This window comes from Phyllostomus discolor, chromosome 4, assembly GCF_004126475.2.
Source record: "Phyllostomus discolor isolate MPI-MPIP mPhyDis1 chromosome 4, mPhyDis1.pri.v3, whole genome shotgun sequence".
Lineage (NCBI taxonomy): Eukaryota > Metazoa > Chordata > Mammalia > Chiroptera > Phyllostomidae > Phyllostomus > Phyllostomus discolor.
The window spans coordinates 135,624,882-135,647,091 of record NC_040906.2 but is presented as its reverse complement, the minus strand read 5'-3'; the positions used below and the strand labels follow the sequence as shown (position 1 = coordinate 135,647,091).

The 22,210-nt window shown below is 34.5% G+C and overlaps 1 protein-coding gene across 1 annotated transcript in view; it reads left to right on the top strand.

The window, feature by feature from the left end:
• LMBRD1 (LMBR1 domain containing 1) overlaps window positions 1-21,946 on the top strand; it is a 102,886-nt gene extending 80,940 nt beyond the window's left edge. The window contains exons 14-16 of the mRNA XM_028509840.2: window positions 297-375; window positions 21,163-21,254; window positions 21,390-21,946. Of these exons, the coding sequence (XP_028365641.1) occupies window positions 297-375; window positions 21,163-21,254; window positions 21,390-21,506 (288 nt within the window). The 3' untranslated portion in view covers window positions 21,507-21,946. The remainder of the gene's footprint in view (window positions 1-296; window positions 376-21,162; window positions 21,255-21,389) is intronic.
• Window positions 21,947-22,210: the final 264 nt, after the last annotated feature.

Genomic DNA, 22,210 nt, shown 5'->3' with positions numbered 1-22,210 from the left:
AGGGCATGCTTTTTAAACAGTTTTCTGTGAATGAAGATCATGCTTTTGCATAAAACAAAGATATACTGTGGAAAAATAAATAGGCCCTTTCTCTGGGAAGAAGCTCTGTTGTTTAACATAGGACCCAAAGATTGTTGCAAAAAAGTCCTCACGTTAAACTTATCTTAAAACTTACCTTTTAGAATATTAGTTAGATGTAAGTTAATAGAAAACAGAGTATAAAGTTAATGTTATTACTTTTGAATCAAAATATAATTTTAATATAATTACATTTTAACCATATTTTCATATTTCAGACCAATATAACTTACAATGACCATAAAGGTAATTCAACCCTTTCTGTGCCAAAGAGATGTGATGCAGATGCCCCTGAAGGTAAATAAAGCAACTGTTACCAACTGTTTTAGAAATTACTACTCTGTAAGAAAAGAATTGCCTTGCATTTTGCCATTAATCATTTGATGCATTTGTTTTAACATGTGACAAAGGAACTTTTAGCAAAAAGAAATTGATAAGTGTCTTCAATAGAATATCTTGGTGACATAATAATTTTAATTAGGGAAAAGGCCATTAAGAATTAGTTACTTATGAAGTAATGAAGGTAGTTACTACTTATCACATTCACTAGTACAAGAAGTCACTATTAAATGAATTGTTTTTTTCCTTGAGAAACTCAAAAGTTTTGGTGGAATCTACAATTTTTAGGACAAAGATCAAAGATCTGTGACCTAGAACAACTTTTAATTCATCTAAGTCTAGTTACTTGAGTTAATAATGTTAGCAATAATAACAGTAAGTTTTAAAAATGTATAAGTGTGCTCCACACACTCTGCTAAGTATCTCATGTGTATTCTGGAAAACACCTCTGTGATCCTGTGCTCTTAAACTGTGTATTTTCAGAGAATCACTTTTTTCTCTAATATGTTGTATGTTAAGGTTATTTTTTTTCTTTCAGTATTACAATATTTTGTCCTGATTACAGATTCTGTATTTATTCTTTCAGAATTTGCAAAGTTTTCTCCTACTCTGCTTTCAAATGCTTTTATTTCAGGGTCAAGTAATATGTCAAATATAGTATATTTCTTCATAAATCATTCATGCGTGTCAGTATGAAAAAGATAAATTCTGAGGTTTTTTTTTTAGTAGGGTCAACTATAGAATATGATGGAGTAACAGGAATAGGTACAGAATTTAGGGATAGCCTAGAAGAAGAAAGAATTGACTCTGCCTGGAGGGGAGAGCACTGTGGGATGGTAGTCAGAAAGAAGGCTTCAGAAAAGAGATACCAGAGCTGTATCTTTATTCTTAACCCCTGTATTCTTTCAGGGTTAAAGAATTGACCAAGTATGTGCAACAAGAGAAGACTTGTAGGTGGAGGAACAAAATGCACAGATCAAATGATCTTAAGCTCTATGGGTATATATCTAAGAGAATTTAAGACAATATTGTTTCATTTTTTACATTATGGGGGTAGGGGGTTGGAGAGAGGGAGGAAATGAGATTGCATAGTTAGGTGTCAGATTGCAAAAGATCTTTGAAAGTAACTTCAGAGCCAATAGTTTTAAATAATAAAGTAGAGGTTCTGATCTGATTTATTTTCAGTAACTTAATTATAACAGTTATGTAGAGAATGGATTTGAGGAATTGAGACCAGAACATAGAAATCAACTGGGAGGTATTTGCAGGGACAGTTATTTATAATAACCCAAAAGAGATGTTGAGAGCCTGAAGTAAACAGTGGTTATGAGGGTGTGAAATGAAGAAAGAAATTTATGGGGTTAATTTAAGTAATTTCTTACTGCTTAGAGTAGTGACAAGGGATATAGGAGGTTCTAGAATGGCCCTCTTGTTACTGAATAGTTTGATAAATTTTGGTATCTCTAAGCTGAGATAAAAATTCATACTAAGATCAGAGAAAAGTGTAAGAAATACTTATGTGACTTGAGATCCATAGGGAACATTCAGGTGGAGATTTTATATAGGCAGTTGGATGTGTATATAAGGAATTCTGAGGGTAGATAGTGAGAAGAGCATGAAGATTGGAAGTCTGGGGAAAATCGAAGGGCAAAACAGGTAAAGAAGGTACAGAGAAAAGTGCAAAAAATGTTAATGATGGAGATAAAAACTAATTGCACTGAATAAAAAAGAATATAAAGTAGTGACTGAGTTTATTTACATTAGTTTTCATAGAAATTCTTTCTAGAGATTGAGAGAGATTGGATGGAAACTATAGAAGGCCTTTTTTTTTAAGATTACGAGAGACTTAGGGATGGCAGGATAAAACTAATGGAGTGGGAGTGGTCACATAAATATATCAAAGGATGAATGAATGATGGGCCAATATAATTCATTTTTTGAGGAGATGATAACTAAGAATATTAACACAGACTGAGGTGTTAAGGCCAAGATGGAGGCATAGGTAGATACATTTCACTTCTTTCCACAACCAAAAGAAGGATAACAACCAGTTTTAAAACAAAAAACAACCAGAACTGCCAGGAAATCAAACAGTATGGAAATCTGGCTATGAAGGAGTTAAAGAGGAAACATTCATCCAGACTGGTGCACCAAGACAAAGAAATATGGCCCAAATGAAAGGGCAAACCAAAACTACAGAAAAAGAACTAAGTGATGAGGTGATAGACAACCTATCAGATGCAGAGTTCAAAACACTGGTAATCCGGATGCTCACAGAAATGATGGAGTATGGTCACAAAATAAAGGAAGAAATTAAGGCTTTACAAAGTGAAATAAAGAAAAGCATATAGGGAAACAACAAGGGAATGAAACTGGGACTCAAATCAAGGATTTAGAACAGAAGGAAGAAATAAACATTTAACCAGAACAGAATGAAGAAACAAGAATTCAAAAAAATGAGAAGAGGCTGGGGAACCTCTGGGACAACTTTAAACATTCCAATATCCAAAGCATAGGGGTGCCAGAAGGAGAAGAGAAAGAGCAAGAAATTGAAAACTTATTTGAACAAATAATAAAGGAAAACTTCCCCAGTCTGGCAAAGGAACTTGACATGCAGGTCCAGTATGCTCAGAGAGTCTCAAAGAAGTTGGATCCAAGAGGAAGCACACCAAGGCTCATCATAATGACATCAGCCAAGATTAAAGATAAGGAGAGGATCTTAAAAGCAGCAAGAGGAAGGAGACAGTTACCTACAAAGGAGTGCCCATAAGACTATCATATGATTTCTCAAAAGAAACCTTACAGGCAAGAAGGGGCTGGAAAGAAGTATTCAAAGTCATTAAAGGCAAGGAGCTACATCCTAGATTATTCAGCAAAGCTATCATTTAGAATGGAAGGGCAGATTAAGTGCTTCTAGACAAGGTAAAGCTAGCAGAGTTCATCATCACCAAGCCCTTATTATATAAAATGTTAAAGGGACTTATCTAAGAAAAAGAAGATGATCAAAAATATGAACAGCAAAATGGCAGCAAACACAGCTATCAACAACTACACCTAAAAAACAAAATCAAAATCAAAAACAAACTAAGTAAACAACTAGAACAGCAACAGAATCACAGAAATGGAGATCACATGGAGGGTTATCAGTGGGGAGGTGGATAGGGGGAGAATAGGAGAAAAGATACAGAGAATAAGAAGCATAGGTGGTAGATACAAAATAGACAGGGGGAGGTTTAGAATAGTATGAGAAATGGAGAACCGAAGAACTTACATGTGTAACCGATGGACATAAACTAAGGTGGGGAAATGCTGGTGGGAGCAGGGGTACAGGGCAGAGGGGAATAAAGAGAAAAAATTGGTACAACTGTTATAGCATGAGCAGTAAAATACACTTGGAAAAAAAGAGAATGCTTTTTCAAGATTGCAAGGAAGGAAGCAATGAAATGAACTCAGTGAGGGTGGGCAAGAAGTTGGCATTTCTGTATGATTGCCTCAGTTTTCTGTGAAATGTTAAGCTTATGTCATCTGCTGAAAACTGAAGGGGTAGAGGGCACAAGAATTGAAAAAAGTAGCAAAAGTTTTGGATAGACTGTGAAGGTGAATGGAAGAGGGATCTGACCAAAGGAAGATAAAATAGAGCTAGATAAATATATCGGGACAGAGATGAAACTATTAATTTATATTTTTGTTGAGCAGATCTGTATGATTATATTCCATCAGTGCGTAGGTTGTCTGAGGAAGGTGACTTAAGATTGAAGTAGGATGGAAAGCAAAGGACAAGGTGAGAGGTAGGGAATAAAGTGACCAACCATGGAGTCCACCATGTATAGGGAAATAGAGAAGAGGCTGAAACTGGGAGAAAAGGACAAGATGTGGAAGAACAGATATGGTAGGGATGCCTCTTTTTGCCTGAAGAAATAATAGTAAAGTATTTCTAATATAAATATACTTGACTTTCCAGTTCTGCTTTTTAATGATTTTAGTCCCTGATTTTTTACTTTAAAATGTGCATACACGTACAGCACAAATAGGGTTCATCGTTAAAATGTTTGGGCTGTCATTTTTACTGAGTGCAAATAGAATGAAAAAATTCCTGTTGAGTTGATTTGTGATTTTTGAAGTAAGAGGACAGTGATCCTGAAGATCTAAAATAGATTCTGTTTAAGTTCTTGTAGTAGTAGTGAAACTTGAACAACAACAAAAAATCAGGATTTCAGAATTATGTTGCACTTAACGTAAAATGGGCTTTAAAAAATGCCTTTAGCTGAGTGAATTTGTATTATGGATCAATAAGCTTTAGTCCAGTGATACTTGACAATAACTTTTTTATGAATCACACTCAGCATTTTTCTTTTTCAGTCTAATCTAATTTACAATGCTTAAAATGACCTCCTTTGAACTGTTTAATACTTAATCATTTCAGTTGACTTATCCTTTGAAATGTTACTTTGCAGTACAAGAACATACCCTTTAGGTTTGTGGATTTGATTTATATTTTTCAACTTTTTTCTGTTATCAGTCTTATCTCCAGATTTAGTTTTACCTGTGCATAGTTGGAAGAGAATGATAGAAATATGATCATTGAATTTGGAGTGGCAGGGTAGATTATTTTTAAAGAGAATACTTTAAATAAAAATAATGATGGAGAGAAATGAAGAAGCAAATTAAAGTACGAGATTTGATATATGGGTGGAGATGGAGTGGTATGTGTGGTGATGGACTCGTGTGACAATATTTATTTAAACATGAACTAGGAAATCTCAGCATGTGGAGAATAAAAATCAACACTATTGTTTGTGACACTTTGGTGGGAACATTTGATTTGAGTAGATGACGCTATAAATATAAGTACCTCTGGCACTGGATGGCATCTTTGTTGTGTGTCTGTTGCAAATAACATAATTTTGGAGAACAGTTTTAGATTTAGAAACAAAAATTATAATTTACTTATAATTCACTTATAGTTTAAGTGGTATACTTAAAATTATTTCCGAAAACTATTAAAGCATGATTTCTAATACTACATATATTGATCAATTTTAAGTACATTTTAAGTAATATTATGTTTATATAAATACTTGGTGTTGTCTAGCATTTATTAAACATATGGAAAAGATTACTGAAACCCTAGTTTTCAGTGTATAATGTTTATCATTCAAAAGAGGATTATTCACCTAAAAATAGTTGTATTTAAAATAACATCTTAAAGAATAGAACAATTTAGCAAATTTATAAAGAATGCCTATTGTACTGTCTTTACAAAGTTCTCTTAAAATGAGAATACTTAATTTACTTTTGACAGGTAATGCATAGTATATATGTAAAAATTAGTCAACTGGGGAAATTAGAAGTTATTTTAAATTTCATGTGCCATTATAGCAAAAGGATCTTTGCATTTCTAGTTTTATATTCTCTAATTGCTACTTAATCTGCTGTGTTAATGGGAATAAAATAGTTTAAAAAACAGAGTTATTAAGAGTAACATAAATAGGCATAATTATTTGAGTCAAAATAGGAAGATGGAAGATCATTGTTCCCTAATGGGGAAACATAACAGCCATTGTAAGTACTGGGGTGGATTTTTGGAGGGAAAGTGTCAGAGAAAGTGTAAGTGTCAACACTTACAGCCCCTGCCTTCCGAAAGCATGCAGCTTAATGGATTTGGATCTGAAAATAAATAATGGTAATAGCAGGAAAAGTAAATAGCAAGCTGTGTTGAAATTATAAGCAAAATACTGTAGGAAATAAAAAGGGGATAATGATTTATTCTGCCCAGAACATTTTAACTGAGCCCAGAAGCATAAGATAAATCTAAGTAAACAAACTGAAAACACTGAGGATATTCTAAGCTGAAAAAAACCTTCATTAACCAGGCATACAGACATGTATATATTTGGCAAGTTATTGTAACAGTAAACTGTGGCGGGAGCATTAAATATTTGGGGGATACAGTGAGGGACAAAGCAAGGTAATATGTTTTGAATGATCATTTTTTAAAATTCATGAATCCAAAGTCTTCTCCTGTTCTGTTTCTTTTAACTCTTCTTGAAGTAAACTTGTATTGCTTTTATTTTTAGAATTTATCAGTTATAATTGACTTACATTTATATTAGTTTTAGGCATACAACATGATGACCAGACATTTATATAACTTAACAGTTATCACCCTAATAAGAAACTTGTGTTTTCTTATTTGTATATTAAAGTAAGTGGGATTGAAATGATATGTATATATCATACTTAATTTTGGGGAGGTTATTCTGCTGAAGTATATTTGTTCATATGTATAGATAGACTTAGCAATAATCAAATGATATATAACTTTAGATTTTAACTTTAGGATCTAATTTTACAAGGACAAATGTTTTTTAAGATGACTCAAGTTAGTAGATGATGCTTGAATAAAAACTGAGGTGTTAAGCTAAAGTACATGAATTATTTAAGCAGACTGAAAACTAAAATGCTAGTGCAAGATTATAATTATATAGAGGAAGTACAGAGGGGAAAAGTGATAATTATTTTAAATAACTAATGTTAAGGAAAAATTAATAAAGTAAAATGCACATCAGTGTCTTGGAAAATGGTTGAACACTAAGTTCTAGAATAAACAAGCCTGTGAATGATTCAAAATACATTCCTCTATAAATAAAACTTGTTTGCCAAGCTGTTTTACCTTTGACAGCAGTAAACAGGTGGACCTGTTTCCACAGAACCTCTAGAACCTATTCTTCTGAAAACATTGATCTAAGATATTATGTCAGAGACAGAGAATGTTTTTCCCTCTCACTTTCTGTATAAGAATTGTAAAAATGGGAATAAAGGCCATAAAGAGACACGTAATTTATAAACAGTTTTAAAAATATAAACTAGAATGTGAAAATAAGAAAACAGAACCTGTAGAAGGTCATCTGAATAGTTAATCCCCCTTTTGTCAGATGCAGAAACTAAGATCCTAACACAGAAATTAAAAGTTCACAGATAGTATGAGATGACTTTAATGCAAGTGTCCTAATTCTGAGTGTCATTTTTTCTACATTTAACATTTTAGTGTTTTGTTTGCATCATCTGTCCTTTAAGTTTTAAAAAATAAAATGGCATTACCTCTTTTTTAATATAAAGGAAGTAATCATTTCAAGCCATGAAGGAATGAAATTCACTGATAATATAAAGGCAAACTAGAAGCTACAAGGTTATTGGAGAAACATGAGAGTCTAGGAAGCAAGAGAGAAACCAGAATGCTATAGCATTATAGTGTCCAAGAGCATGTGTGTCCAGAGGTCAGGAGTGTCAGAGCTTCAAGGACAGATTTAGCAACTAGCAAATCTTAAGCCTTTAAGAATGAAGCTTTTTTTAAAAAATTGTATTTTATTGTATTTTTCTCCATTACCATTTGTCCCCTTGTACTCCCCTCCTCCCCTGGCAATCACCGCACTATTGTCCTTGTCCATGATTCCTTTTTCCTTTTGGCTCGTCCTTTCCATCCTTAACTTCCCCTCACCCCTCAGCTGTCATCCTGCTCTCTATCTATGCGTCTGTACTTTGCTCATTAGTTCAGTTTATTCATTAGATTCCACATATGAGTGAAATCATATGGTATTTTTCTTTCTCTGACTGGCTGATTTCACTTAGCATAATGTTCTCCAGGTCCATTCATACTGTCACAAAGGATAAAATTTTCCTTTTTTCCAGTCAAGCAGTATTCCATTGTGTAAATGTACCATAGCTGTTTTATCCACTCATCTACTGGTGGACATTTGGGCTGCCTCTAGATCTTGGTGATTGTAAATAATGCTGCAATGAACATTGGGGTGCTTATGTTCTTTCAAATTAGTGTTTTGGGTTTGTTCAAATACATTCCCAGAAGTGGGATTGCTGGGTCAAAAGGCAGATCTATTTTTAATTTTGGGGGGTATCTCCATACTGCTTCCACAGTGCCTTCATCAATCCACATTCCCACCAATAGTGCAAAATGGTTTCTCTTTCTCCTTGCCAGCACTTATTGTTTATTGATTTATTGATGATAGCCAATCTGACAGGTGTGAGATGATAACTCACTGTGGTTTTAATTTGCATTTCTCTGATGATTAGTGTCTCTTGGCCATCTGTATGTCCTCTTTGGAGAAGTGTCTATTCAGGTCTTTTGCCCAAGTTTTAATTGGGTTGTTTGGGTTTTTTTGGTGTTGAGTTTTGTAAATTCTTTATAAACTTAGGATATTAATGTCTTATCAGATATATTGCCAATTAATATTCGATAGAGGTAGCAAGCACATACAATGGGCTAAAGATAGTTTATTCAATAAATGGTGTTGGAAAAATTGGACAGATATATGTGCAAAAAATAAAACTAGACCACCTTCTTATACCACACACAATAATAAATTCAAAATGGATCAAAGACTTAAATGTTAGACCCCAAGCCATAAAAATCCTACAAGGAAACATAAGCAGCAAAATCTTGGACATTGCTTATAGCAATATTTTATGGGGTATATCTCCCCAGGCAAGGGAAACAAAAGAAAATATAAACAAATGGGACTACATCAAACTAAAATCTTTTCGCACAGCAAAGGAAAACATCAACAAAATAAAAAGAACCCACACAATGGGAGGACATATCCGAAGAACAAAGTTTTAGTAGGGTAGTATGGGCTATAGTAGTAGAGAATTAAGTGAAAAGATTTAACAATGAGGGAAATTCCTTATCTTCATGTAGTTTTTGTCTGGGATTTTTACCATGCTTTCTAAATAGATTTTAAGAATGCCACATGTTAAGTGGGCTGTAAATTAAAAGCACATAGATATTACTTTAAGTTGCATATAAATGTAATTTTTAGTATGAGATCATTCTAAAGTGCATTCAGAAACTTGCTATTGGGCTAAGTTCTCTTTAGTCTCTTTGCAAAATGAATGTTTTCTTAATTCTACATATCTTTTTCCCTAACTCATGCATTGAGGGAGAACAGAGTTTAGGTTTGGATATTTTTGATTGAGTCATTCATTAAATATCAGGTGATATCTTATATCGGCAGTTGGGTTGGATGTGGAGGTCAGAGAAGTTTATGCTGGCTTGGTCAGGGGAAGATGGGGGAGTAAAGCTGTGAGATTAGGTGAGAAATTAGCAAGATAAGTTTAAGTGAAGAAGAAGTACAAGAATAAGTTCTGTGACTATTCATTGTTAAGAGGTTAAAAAGAAGAGCAACTAGCAAAGGAGAAGTAAGAAGGAACAACCAGTGAGATAGGAGGAAAAATAGATTAATGTAGTTTCCTGTAAGCACAAGGAAGAATGATCAACTATTTCAAGAGCTGCGGTTTGGCAAATGAAAATGGAGAGACTATTCAAAGATATTATTACAATAGGAAAAGGGGGACTATTGCAATAGGGAGAACTCTCTGACTATGACATCTTCAAACGTTTCAAAGATGAGACAGAAAGGGGCTTTTCTTCTCCAGGAAGGTGTAAACAAGGCCAGAAAGAACCAGCTGTTAGTTACAGGGTGAGATAATCAGTGGATATTTTTCCCTGAGGTCAGCCAGAAGGGGTTGTTCTGGAAGGAGCTCAGACTATGAGCAGGGCAGACTTCAAGGGCCTAGGGCACAAGAGACTGACAAAAGTTTAAGTCAAATCAAGAATTGTGTTTCCACTGGACCATCCATTTGGCACATTCCATTCTGAGGAATACAGAACAGTTTAGATCCACAAAGAACATTAAAAACTTCAAAAATTAAACCTCTTTTCTAAAGGCATATACTATTTTAAAATTTACTGAAGAATTTAAAAAATATTGTAAAATAAATAACCCACCAATTTAAATGCAAAATGGTGTTCTGTATTTGGTGATGTACTCCATCTTTCTTAAACAATTTAAGATTTTTATATAAATTCTTCACCTGTATTTTTCAATAGATCATTTTTTCTATTGTATGTGAACCTTTTGCTTTGAAAGCTATGAGCTGAAACAGGTGAATTTTGTGATCTAAGTAGTTTCTTGTGATAGTGTCAGCAACCTAGATTTCGTCTTTCTGGTTATTTTCCAGATTTACTCTGTTAACTCCACCGTATTGTCCATTCCATATGGACAAGTAGCATATTTTAAAATTTCTAATAGACTGTCTAAAGTCTTAAACTATTCCCTAATACCAATCAGTAAATTTTAAAATGCTTTAATCCCAAGAAAGGTGGGGAACTGACACCAAGATAATGTCGCTAATGTTGACCAGTTCTGGACACAGACTCACTTCCCTGCCCATAGGTTAAATAATACTGAGAACAAGCAAAAGTCATTTATCTGCTTACTCCAGGAAATAAAAAAAATAGTTTACTTATCAAGATTACTTGCTCAGTAAGACTTGTTTCAAGACATCTCATTACATTGTGTCCATCGATCCAAAACTTGTAAATTTAGTTCAATTCTAACCAGTTCCCCACCTTGTAAGATACTGATTAAAGTGGCACAGCCCACTCCAACCTTATAAGCCTTATAATTATTCCCTGTCTTTCCCTTTCTTATATTCCCTCATTGCCATCTAAATAAGCTTAGCTCCACCAGAACAGTGAGGATTGCTAGTGGTGGTTTGCAGAATTGACAGCTGACAGTAAATAAGCCTAACTTTGCTGCCGAATAAGAGGGAATTCAATATTTTAATCAAATATCAGAATCTTAAATGTCTGTCTTATTTTCTAACTGCCAGCTAGTTTAGCTGTGTGGAAGTGCATGTCCTGGCAACCCCTCAAAACCAAGATTGGACTTTCCTTTCCTCTTCCACTTATCCTCATATCAGGGGGTGGAAGAAGTCCTGTTCCTTTTCTCTGTCTTAAACATTTCCTTACATGGAAATCTTGAAATCGTATTCACACTTTCTTGGTTTTTCTAAAAGCTAACCAGTTTCCAAGACTCATCATGGTCAGATCAGAAATAGCAAACACAAAGAAACAACTGGATGGATGTTTACCCATAGATGAGGATACTTGAAATTATGCCACATACAATATATGTAAGGATATAGCTTTATATGTTTTAACATAAAAATATATATATGTCATATATAGGAGGTGGAAGAATGTATTTATTAATTCTTTTTTATGCTTTTGTGGCATAAATCATCTAAAAGTCTAGCTGTACCTCAGGAAAATGAAATTTGAAGTAAAGGTAAATAAATATTTACTGTATTTTTTCATTGTTAATAGTTTTTATAGTTAAAAAACATTGTTAGACCTTTTTATGGTTAAAAGAAATGAGATAAGATAGTGGCATTCATCTGCCACATAGATACTGATTTTTTAAAAGATTTTATTTATTTACTTCTTAGAGAGAGGGGGAAGGAAGGGAGAAAGAGATAGAAAACCAGCAGTGTGCAAGAGATACATCAATTGGCTGTCTCTTGGGTGCACTCAACCAGAGAACCCAGCCCGCAACCCAGGCATATGCCCTGGGAATCAAACCTGCAACCTTTTGGTTCATAGGCTGGTTCTCAGTCCACTGAGCCACACCAGCCAGGGCAGATACTGACTTTAGAGAGGACTTTTTTCCTTATAGTTTGTTGAAAGTAGGATTGGCAGATAGTTACTGAGACTTTGAAAAAACTAAATTCTTAATTCTTGATACCATCTTTTTCTTAGAATATGGAATATTTCTACTTGAACTTCTGAGGTTTCAAGGAAATTTTATTTAGAAATCTAAGTAAATAAGCAATACTACTCCAGCACTTAACACTGTCACTAACAATGAATTCAGGTTAATTTTTTTTACTCTCCAACCCATGCTTTGACCTCTAAGTAAAAAAAAAAAAGTTGAAAAAATGTGTTTTGTAGGAGAGACTTCTATTTAAAACCAGTGTTATTAAAGGAGTTACTATAGTAGCTGACTGATTTTTCATTTATACAGTTATAAATAAAATGTTCTTTTTTTCAGGTTACACATTTTTATTTTTTAATTTTTTCCCTTTTTATTGAATTTACTGGGTGACACTGGTTAACAAAATTATACAGGTCTCAGGTGCACATTTCCACAACACACCAACTGTACATTGTGTTGTGTGTTCACCACCCCCTCAAGCCTCTGCCTGTTACCAGTTATCCTCCCTATACCCTCCTTTACTTCCTGCCACCTCTCCCCCTCTCCCAGCAATCACCACACCATTGTCCGTGTCCATGATTTTTGTTTTCTTTTTTGTTTAGTCCCTCTACTGCCCTACCCAGCCCCCCAACCACACCCCTAACAACTGTCTGAAATCTTCATATTAATGAAAGTGAATTTTAACAAGCTAAAAATGAAGGTGATCAAGGGGTTTCATTAGAAACTAAACCTGAAGCATTGAGATTAAAAAGTACATCGGTGCTTTGTGATACAGTATTTGTTTGTATCTCCTGTGGTGCCTATTTGCCCAAGTAGATGGTCCATAAAGGTAATTTGAAATGAAAACAGTCCTTGACTCTGCGTTTGTTTAAAAGACAGGTTTAAATGTGGATTATTAATTTAATACCTCCTACCTTGTATTAAGTGAAGCTAATAATTTTAACTTTCTAGAATTTTGTAACAAGAAGGTCCAGCTCAGAGAAGGTACATCATTCTTCCCCTCAAACTCAAGAACATGGGGCAGTGGCCTTTAAAAAGTACTGCGTGGTCTTTTGTTTTATAGTCCGCAAATTTGGGGGTGGACATGGGAAAGTTAAAGATAGTTAGATTAGTTTATAAGATAAGGATAAATCAGCTTTGTTAGAATTGTGATAATTTTTGATAGCCTTATTTCCCCTTTGCCGTGGCAACACAAAAGCTGCTGTAGACAGTACATTATGGATGCCTGTGGCTGTGTTCCAGTAAAACCTAGAAAAACAAGTGCTAGGCTAAATTTACCCCTTTGGGTTTTAGCTTGCCAACCCCTGAGACAGATCATAGTAAACCAAGGACAAAAGTAAGTTGACAAGATGCTTTTGCAGTATCCAGGGAGAGCTTATGGTAGTGGTGAAAGTGGCAAGCAGTGGTCAGATTCTGGGTGTATTTTGAAGGTAGAGCCGGTACGATGTGCTGAGGGGTTTAGGGTAGGACGTGAGAGACATCAAGGGTGATGCCCTGGTTTTTTAGAGTTTAGATGCTGTGTTTTTTAGAGTCTTAATTAGAAAATGTTGCTTAATATTTTACATTCTACTTTTGATATTATCTAGAATAATTGTCCTTAAAATCTATTTGCAGCTAATAAGGTTATACTTTCTTTTCTATTTTTTAAAAATTTTGAGCCTGTTGGCCTTTGTTTTGTTCTTGGTATTCCTTTGTAAATTGAGAACTAGTAAAATAACCTAATAATTTCTCAGTCCCATCGTTGGTCATTGCACACTTTTTCATTAGGTTTCTGTTTTAGCTGAGAGCATGTACATAGTTGTAATATGTGGTTTGTAGGGTTAGGACATTACCTCATGGTCAAGGACTAAAGCAAAATAAAGATGTTAGCCTGTTAGCTATCTAGGGGTAGCCCTAAATGAGCCCAATCTTATGAAAGTAATACACAGAGCCTTGTCTTATTTTGGCAATGTGTGTATGAAAGTGTTTAAAATGCATAGTTCTTGGGGAAGACAGCACAAAATGACTTTGGAGTATACTTACTGACTTCACTGTTTCTTTCACTATTCTTCAAAGCACAGTTACCCTCATTCACTCTTTCTCCACACCTCAGCAGTGTCTAAGGGATGCAGAGTCTGTTTCCACAACAACCCACACGTCTCATATGAATTACGTCTCATATGAATTACATCTCACATGAATTGCTGTACCTTTCAACTAGCGCTCCACTCTAATCCACTCTACACAGTGCTGTTAGCTTAACTGTTGTGAAGCAGCGGTCATCAAAGCATACGTATGGAAAGCCAAATTTATTGTCCCATAGGTTCTAGGTGGGACGTAGTCAGAAAAAGGGCCTCACTGATACTGGCTGGAACCACCAGCTGCAACAGCCTGATGTGTTGTGTCCACTGCTGCCATTCAGACCAGAAAACTGAGTATTGATCAGAGCACCATTTTTCCTGCTTTTTCTTGAGATCTAGAAAGTTACTTGGTGTTGAAGTTCTTTGCTAGCTGACATTTTGATTGTTTTGCTAAAAGTTCAACTAAGACAATAGAGTGAAGTTAATTAGGTACAAGTTTTCAGGTTTTCTGGATTTTCCAAAGCCACCCTAGGTAATTTTGTGAAACTTCTCAGCCACTTACTCGTATTTATAGGTTCTTACTCAAGGTTACTAACTCTTAAAAACATCCACCTTTCATTTTTTTTAATCACATGTAGATTTCTTTCTAAATTTAATTCTCAGAAGGTCAGTCTATCCTGTCACTATCTACCACAAGCAGATACTGTGTCAATGTCACCTACAAAGACACCAATACTTAGAAGTTAATGACTCACTCAGAATCACATGGTACATAAGTGGCAGACTCAAGAATGAAATCTCAATTTTCTGTTTCTAATTTTAATATTCTCTACCAAACCCCTTAAACTACTGTTATTTTATAAAAAAAGATAAACAGAAAATAATTGTTTGATATTTGACTGGCCTAGGGCAGTTAGACTAGTAAATAATAAGTCTCATTAATTTAGAGTTCACTCATACAGTTCGTGGTTGTTTCTATAGGTGAGGCGCTAGTGCCTGCCTCTGTAACTCCCTTCTCTAAGTTTTAGATGGCCAATTGTAATACAGATGTAATTAGGAGTATTTTTTCTTAAAGAAGCAATACATATTTCAGCACTTTAGAAACACTTTAAATTTAACTTTCAGAGCCAAACACAAACTATGCTAGCTCTTAAAAATAATCACTGTAAAACTCATTCTTTAGTGCAAAAAAATCTGGCAAGTGCTATTTTTATTGACCTGATACAATTTTTATATTTATATTGGGTGGCCAAAAAATCCATTGAGTTTTTTTCTGTAAAATAAAAGACATATTTTTCATTTTTACATATATAATAAATTTCTTTTAGAATTTCTATGGTTTTTGATGTTCAACAGTCTTTTCTTTTTACCCAGCTTCTGCAGTAAGCTTTAGCAAAACATTGATTTAGCTGTATGCCATTTGTTAAATGTTAAGGTAAATATATAACTTTGATTTTATTATGTATTAATTTTTATTTGCCCTCCCTTTTTTTATTTGGATGTATATTGCTAGTTTCTCAAATCTTTGTATGTATGTATATTTCATAGGCTATAAACTCATTTGACAGTAAAACCTATGATTAATTAGGGTTTCACTTCCAAACACCTCTTAGATGGTGTTTGGATCCAACCTTCCTCTCTATTTTGACAGCTCGTGTTTTCATTTGGAGTGTCTTCTGATTTGGTGAACCTCTTACACTTAGTGCTCACTGTCAAGCTACATTCCACTCATGTAATTCCCTTTCTTAAAACAGAAATTATTTGATAAATAATTTCTTATCATGTCACAATATCATCCAAATTCTTTAGCCAGTATACAGTTAAGTATAAATATTCGATAGCAGCAAGACCCTGATGAGAAACCAAAGTTTGCGTAATCATGGACAAGCATGAGAAATGAAGTGACATTCTAAATAGTCCAGTCCGTCCTGCCAGTTTGTCACTCGTCAAACAAAATATTTGCTTTAAAATGTATTTGCCTTGGCACATGAGTTTTCTCAAGTGCCTCTCTGTATATGCATATATAATATAAGGATTGATTTTATAAATAAAGCACAGATATAGAGTGTAATTCTAAGTTGATTTCAAGTGAAGATACAACATGATGATGACTTAATTGTAGCTTAAATCACCACAAAATGCTGTTTTTAAAAAATATATTTAAAATAGAAGGTGCATTTATCATAATAACTAAAGCTGTCTCAGTAGCAATCAGAATACATCAACAATGACATACTAGTAGTCTAAAAGGAAAAATGAACTGTATAACAATCATTAGGTATATTTATAAAGGCTACTATTACCTGAAAGTAATGGTTTATTTGCACTTGGTTACGTATCTAGTTTGATGATAAGTGAGAAGATATGGAGGAAGTGTAGTAGTAGCATGATTCAAAAGTCTGATTTTATTCGTGTCCTCGCAGTGCATTTTCTAGGCTTTTAAATTTTTTATTTTTATTTTATTTTGTATGGCCATCTTGTGACTAGAAGAGAAATTTTTCATCTGAGCTCCTATTTTTAGTTTTTCCATTGTTAATTGTACTCTTTAGTTTAACTGGAACTTTTATGTGTTCTGTGAAGCAAGAGTCAGAAGTCTCCTGAGCACTTCTGATTTTAGAACACAGTCCCTAGATGAAACATCCAGCAACTTAAATTTACTTTGAAGGTCAAAGTTCAAAATACTCACTTAACTTTTTGTAGATAACTGTAGAAACACCTCCTAGATATATGTGATTCAGGTAAGCAGCTGGAAGATGGCAGATGCTAAGGGAGGAAGCTCCCCTCCATTTTTCACTGTGGAATCTTTGCCAGAGTATAAAATATATGCGTGGGACCTATTAACCAAAATTCTTCAATGGCCATGATACTCAATGTAAACATATGTACATATAAAGATAACTATAAAAAACTGATACATACTGGGTGTGTGGATTTACGGTCTAGTGTCATTTTTTTCAACAATAAAGCATAACACTAACAATGAGTTCACCTTTTTTTTTTGTTTAAAGATTTTATTTATTTTTAGAGAGGGAAGGGAGGGAGGGAGGGAGGGGGAGAGAGAGAGAGAGGGAGAGAGAGAGAGAAACATCAATGTATGGTTGCTGGGGGTTATGGCCTGCAACCCAGGCATGTACCCTGGCTGGGAATCGAACCTGGGACACTTTGGTTCCCAGCCCGCGCTCAATCCACTGAGCTACGCCAGCCAGGGCTTGATTTCACCTTTTTATTTTAGAAGGCTTGTATTAAATCTATGTTAAAATGGTGGACATGTGATAGAAAAACAATGGGATAGAAAAAATACTTGGTTTGTGTGAGTGTGTATGTGTGAGTGGTGGGAGAAGAATCAGTGGGTCTGAGGCAATTTAAAATGTCACTGAGTGGCTTATTAGACCTCTCGGAAAAATCACTTGCATTTACTTGCTCTGCCAGCTCCATTTTTACTTGTAATCCCTGATCTGGCCCTGAAATTTTGAATTTAGTCAAGCTCTGACTTCCAAAATATCTTTAAGTATGAAAATGAGTAATAAAAATTTTACTTTTAAAGTTTATAGTGTTAACAATGTTTAGAAGGGTGAGTGATTTTTTTCAAACAAGTTTATACTTGTGTAGTGCAGCTAATGCAATGCTTAAACAATGGGAGATACTGTTCTTGATTTTTAAATAATTGTAAATGGGCATTTTTGTATAACAAAATGGAGTCTGTCTTCATTTTTGAAACATTCACATTGGTTATTTTTATTTAAAGGTATATAACTATTTAGCAGGTTATGTGTTACTAAATTATACACGTTTGAATTTCAATAAATTCATTTGTATCTGTTTTGATTTTAAAGAAAGAAAAATAATGAATGTGTACAAAATAGTCATGATACTAATGCCTAAGTAATTATTTTTCATACTGTTCTTGGATGTGCACTTTTAAAATCTTCAGATTAGTTGTTTTTCTTGCTAACATTTGAGTATCTCTTGAGAATTGTGTTCTTTAACATGGGTTAGTTATACCCTGAAAGAAATAAAGAAGAAAATTAATCTTAACTGTCACTTTGCATGAGGGTTTTGATATATAGTTGGCCTTATTTGTGTTTTCATATTCATGGATTCAACTATCTGTAGATCAAAAATATTTTCAAAAAATATCATTGAAAGTTCTGAAATCAAAACCTGAATTTGCCATGTGGTGAGCACTGTGCAGAATCCATGTGATTGAAGTGAGGTGTAGGTGTACCCTGCTGTAGCCTACGTGCAAATGCAGGTTATATGCAATACTGTGTCATTTTATATAAGGGACTTGAGCATCTCAGATTTTGGTATCTGCAGGGGTGTTGAAACCAATCCTCTGTGTTTACCAAAGGACACCTGTGCCTCATTTGTTCTTTCGAATGACCCTGTAAGGAACTCTGATGCCCACTCACAGGCCAGAGAAGTGGCCAAATGGTATTTGACACCAAGTCTGTCACAGTCTGAGCTCTTCAAAGACTTCACTATGCTGGACATCTTATACTTTCATTGTATTTATTTATTTATTTATTTATTTTTAGAGAGGGAAGGGAGAGAGAAAGAGAGAGGCAGGGGAGAGAGAGGGGGAGAGAAACATCAATGTGCAGTTGCTGGGGGCCATGGCCTGCAACCCAGGCATGTGCCCTGGCTGGGAATTGAACCTGCGATACTTTGCTTCGAAGCCCGCACTCAATCCATTGAGCTATGCCAGCCAGGACTATACTTTCATTTTTGAAACACATGCAAATGTCTTGTTTTGACACCCATGGAATCTTGTCAGATTTTAGTCAAAAGAATTGGAAAATATATTATTTAGTAATATAATTTTTAAATAAAATACCCCTTTTTGTTTCTTTTTCATTTTAACTTTTTGAATTTTTTATTGTTCAGTTACAGTTGTCCTCATTATTTCCCCATTATTCTCCCCTGCCTTACCCACGCCCACCTGCCACATTCAGTCCTCTCCCCCTTCCTCGTTGTCCTTGTCCATGAGTCCTTTATACATGTTCTTTGACCTGACCCCTCCCCTTCTTTCCCCCATTATCCCCTGCTCTCCCCCACCCACCCCCTCTGGTCACTGTCAGTTTGTTCTTTAGAAATTTGGTTTGCTTCAATAATAATTGAGTGTCAGGCACTCTGATAGGTTCTTTGGAATACACAGGCTTATCTAATTGAAAAGGTGCTTATTTGAAGTGGCGTATTGCCATGAAGAAAGATCTGTAATGGAGGTGAGAATAACATGCAGTGAGAGCAGGATAAATGAGTAACGAGTGTCCTGTCTGGGAGTCTCTGCCGCTCTACTGAACTCCCAGTGTAATCTTGGGTGCTGTTCACTGTAGGAGAGGAGGGAAACATTTGTTCAGCCACTGCTACATCAAGCCTTTTTGTTTTTTCTTAGGGAGCCTGAATATTCATTCTAGATTTTTCTGTTGAGAAAGAGCAAAGAATATGAAGGAGGCCCTTGAAGTATCAATAGGTCAGCTTTAGATCCATGGTCCTTGCATATGAAAAGAATAAGTTGCTTCTCTATTAAACTGCTTTGTACAGTTTGGTATTGAGCAATAGAAGTAAATATTGAAGTAAAGTGGAAGGAGTTAGAATAGGTAAGATTTAGAGTATCTAAATATTTCCATAATATCTAAAGCTTTACATAGCCAGTCTTGTATTTTGAGAGAATATAATCTAAATGTTACTTTTCAGAAAACCATGTGACAGCCAAAAAATAAAGTGTATTAGATCCTTTGTGTAGTGAACTGGACTACAAAATTCCCTTCAATTTGACATTTTAAGACAAAATAGTATTTATTTATTGAAACTAAGAAGAGAGTTTATAAAATTAGAAATCAACAGTGTATTTTCTTAGCAATAGCATATGATGTTAGTCTCCTAATTGCATGTAAAATGTTTTGCCACTCTGCATTTTGGATAAAAATATGCAGAAATCATAATCTCCTCTGTAATTGATAGACTGAAAAGAAATTGCTTTGTAAGATAAGGGTTTTCTTTTTTAGTTTTTCCTTTTTAAAAAAAGATTTTTAATAAATAAAAAGATTTTATTTATTTTTAGAGAGAGGGGGAAGGGAGAGAGAAAGAGGGAGAGAAACATCAATGATATGTGAGAGAAACATAGATCAGTTGCCTCTCCCACATCCCCAGTGGGGGACCTAGCCCATAACCCAGGCACGTGCCCTGACCAGGAATTGAACCCAAGACTTTGGTTCACAAGGCACTGAACCACTCAGTCCACTGAGCCACACCAGCCAGAGCAAGGATTTTCTTCTGTAATTAATAAAGGCCCTTTGAAATATGTGAGGTTGGAATCCTATATTCAATGCAGCATATATAATTTCAAGTCAGTTACATTATATTGTGCCACCCAGACCTTTATGAATGGTTTTAATAAACAAGTATTTTCTTAGACATCATTTGCTTGATGTATGTCAAGACACATAGAGGACTTTGTAACCTGGTAGAAACAAAGTCTTCGGGTAAAACCAGTATGGCATCTGACACAAATATCAAAATAACCAGTCTGCCACTTTTCCTTTAAGAGGTACATTTTTGGGGGGGGGGGGGGGAGACAAAAGTATATGATTTATTTTTAATTCAAGCTACAATTTTACTTAAAGTTCAGTACGTAATAATTTTTGTATTTTTTTAGGAGAAAAAAGAAAAGCTCAAAGAACTTTTCAGGTTTGAGCTGCTCTAAAAATTGGAATAGTGCAGCTTACTACTACCACATCTGATAGTCTTTTTCTTTTAATGTTCATTAGGAAAACTTGACCTGTTTTGTTTTAGAACATGTCTGACACTCTTGGTTAAAATGCTGTTTCTATTTTAAATAAATTGAACTGCCAATATAATTTTTTTATACATAAGAGCCAGGATTACATTGGTGGCATCTGTTTTTCAAAATATGCTATATTAGTCGGTAATTTAAACTATAATAGGGGATTGAAAGAAGGGTCTTTGGAGATAGACCTCGATTTCAGTGTCATCTCTAATATTTACTGACTGACCTTGGTTATTAGTTTTAATAACTTTTCAGATATAGTATTAATAGTTCCTTTCAAAAGAGAAATTAATTCACAATAGTTTTTTATTTGCTTTTATAGATCAGTGTACTGTTACCCGGACCTACCTATTCCTCCACAAGTTCTGGTTCTTTAGCGCTGCCTACTATTTTGGTAACTGGGCCTTTCTTGGGGTAAGTATGGGTATCCCAGGCATTATCTGACCCTTAGCTTGTTCGTAGCATAGTAATGCCATGGGATTTTAAATTCAGTATTCTCTGAATGACTTTACATTTGGGAAATAACGTATGGTTTATTTAAATTTACAGGTCTTCTTGATCGGATTAATTGTATCCTGTTGTAAAGGGAAGAAATCAGTGATTGAAGGTGTTGATGAAGATGATTCGGACATAAGTGATGATGAGCCCTCTGTCTGTTCCGCCTGACAGCCTCTGTCTTGCAGATTTATAAAGCTGACTGCAATATCTCATGCAATTTTAAAGTGTTAAACTACATTAGGATAAACTGAATAGCTTTCATCAAAAATGGGAGCATGACTATTAAAAAAACTATATTTTTTATGTTTTCTGAAGTAACATTGTATTATAGATAAACATTTGAAATTGCTGTAAAGCACTATGTAAATATAAAACTACCAGCTTTGTGAGGGAATGTTTGTGGAATTTTTTTCTCTAGTATATAATAGTGTTAAATTGATTAAAAATCTCTCAGAATTAATATTCCCTTTTGTCACTTTTTAAAAACAATAAATCACTTGTGTCTGTGCCTTTGGATCTCTGAGTAATGTGGAATTTTAAAGTGTCTATATCTGATTGTCTAAAAATAATATTCACAGTATAGCTGATAAATAAATGTTTCTCTCCTATGCATCTTGTTTTCTATTTTCCACATTAAAACACTAGTGTCATTCAAATAGATTTTATGAACAGATGTCTAGCTACTTGGTTCTGTAAGACCATGACATTCCAAGATGTGTAATATTTTTATTGTTATTAATCAATAACAATAAAGCTATTAACCAATTAGATATTTTCTTACTACCTCTACAGTATATAAGGCATATACATTGTTATAGGTAACTAACCTCAAAATTTGTATCCCAGCATAAATGGAAGTATTGTCAAGAATA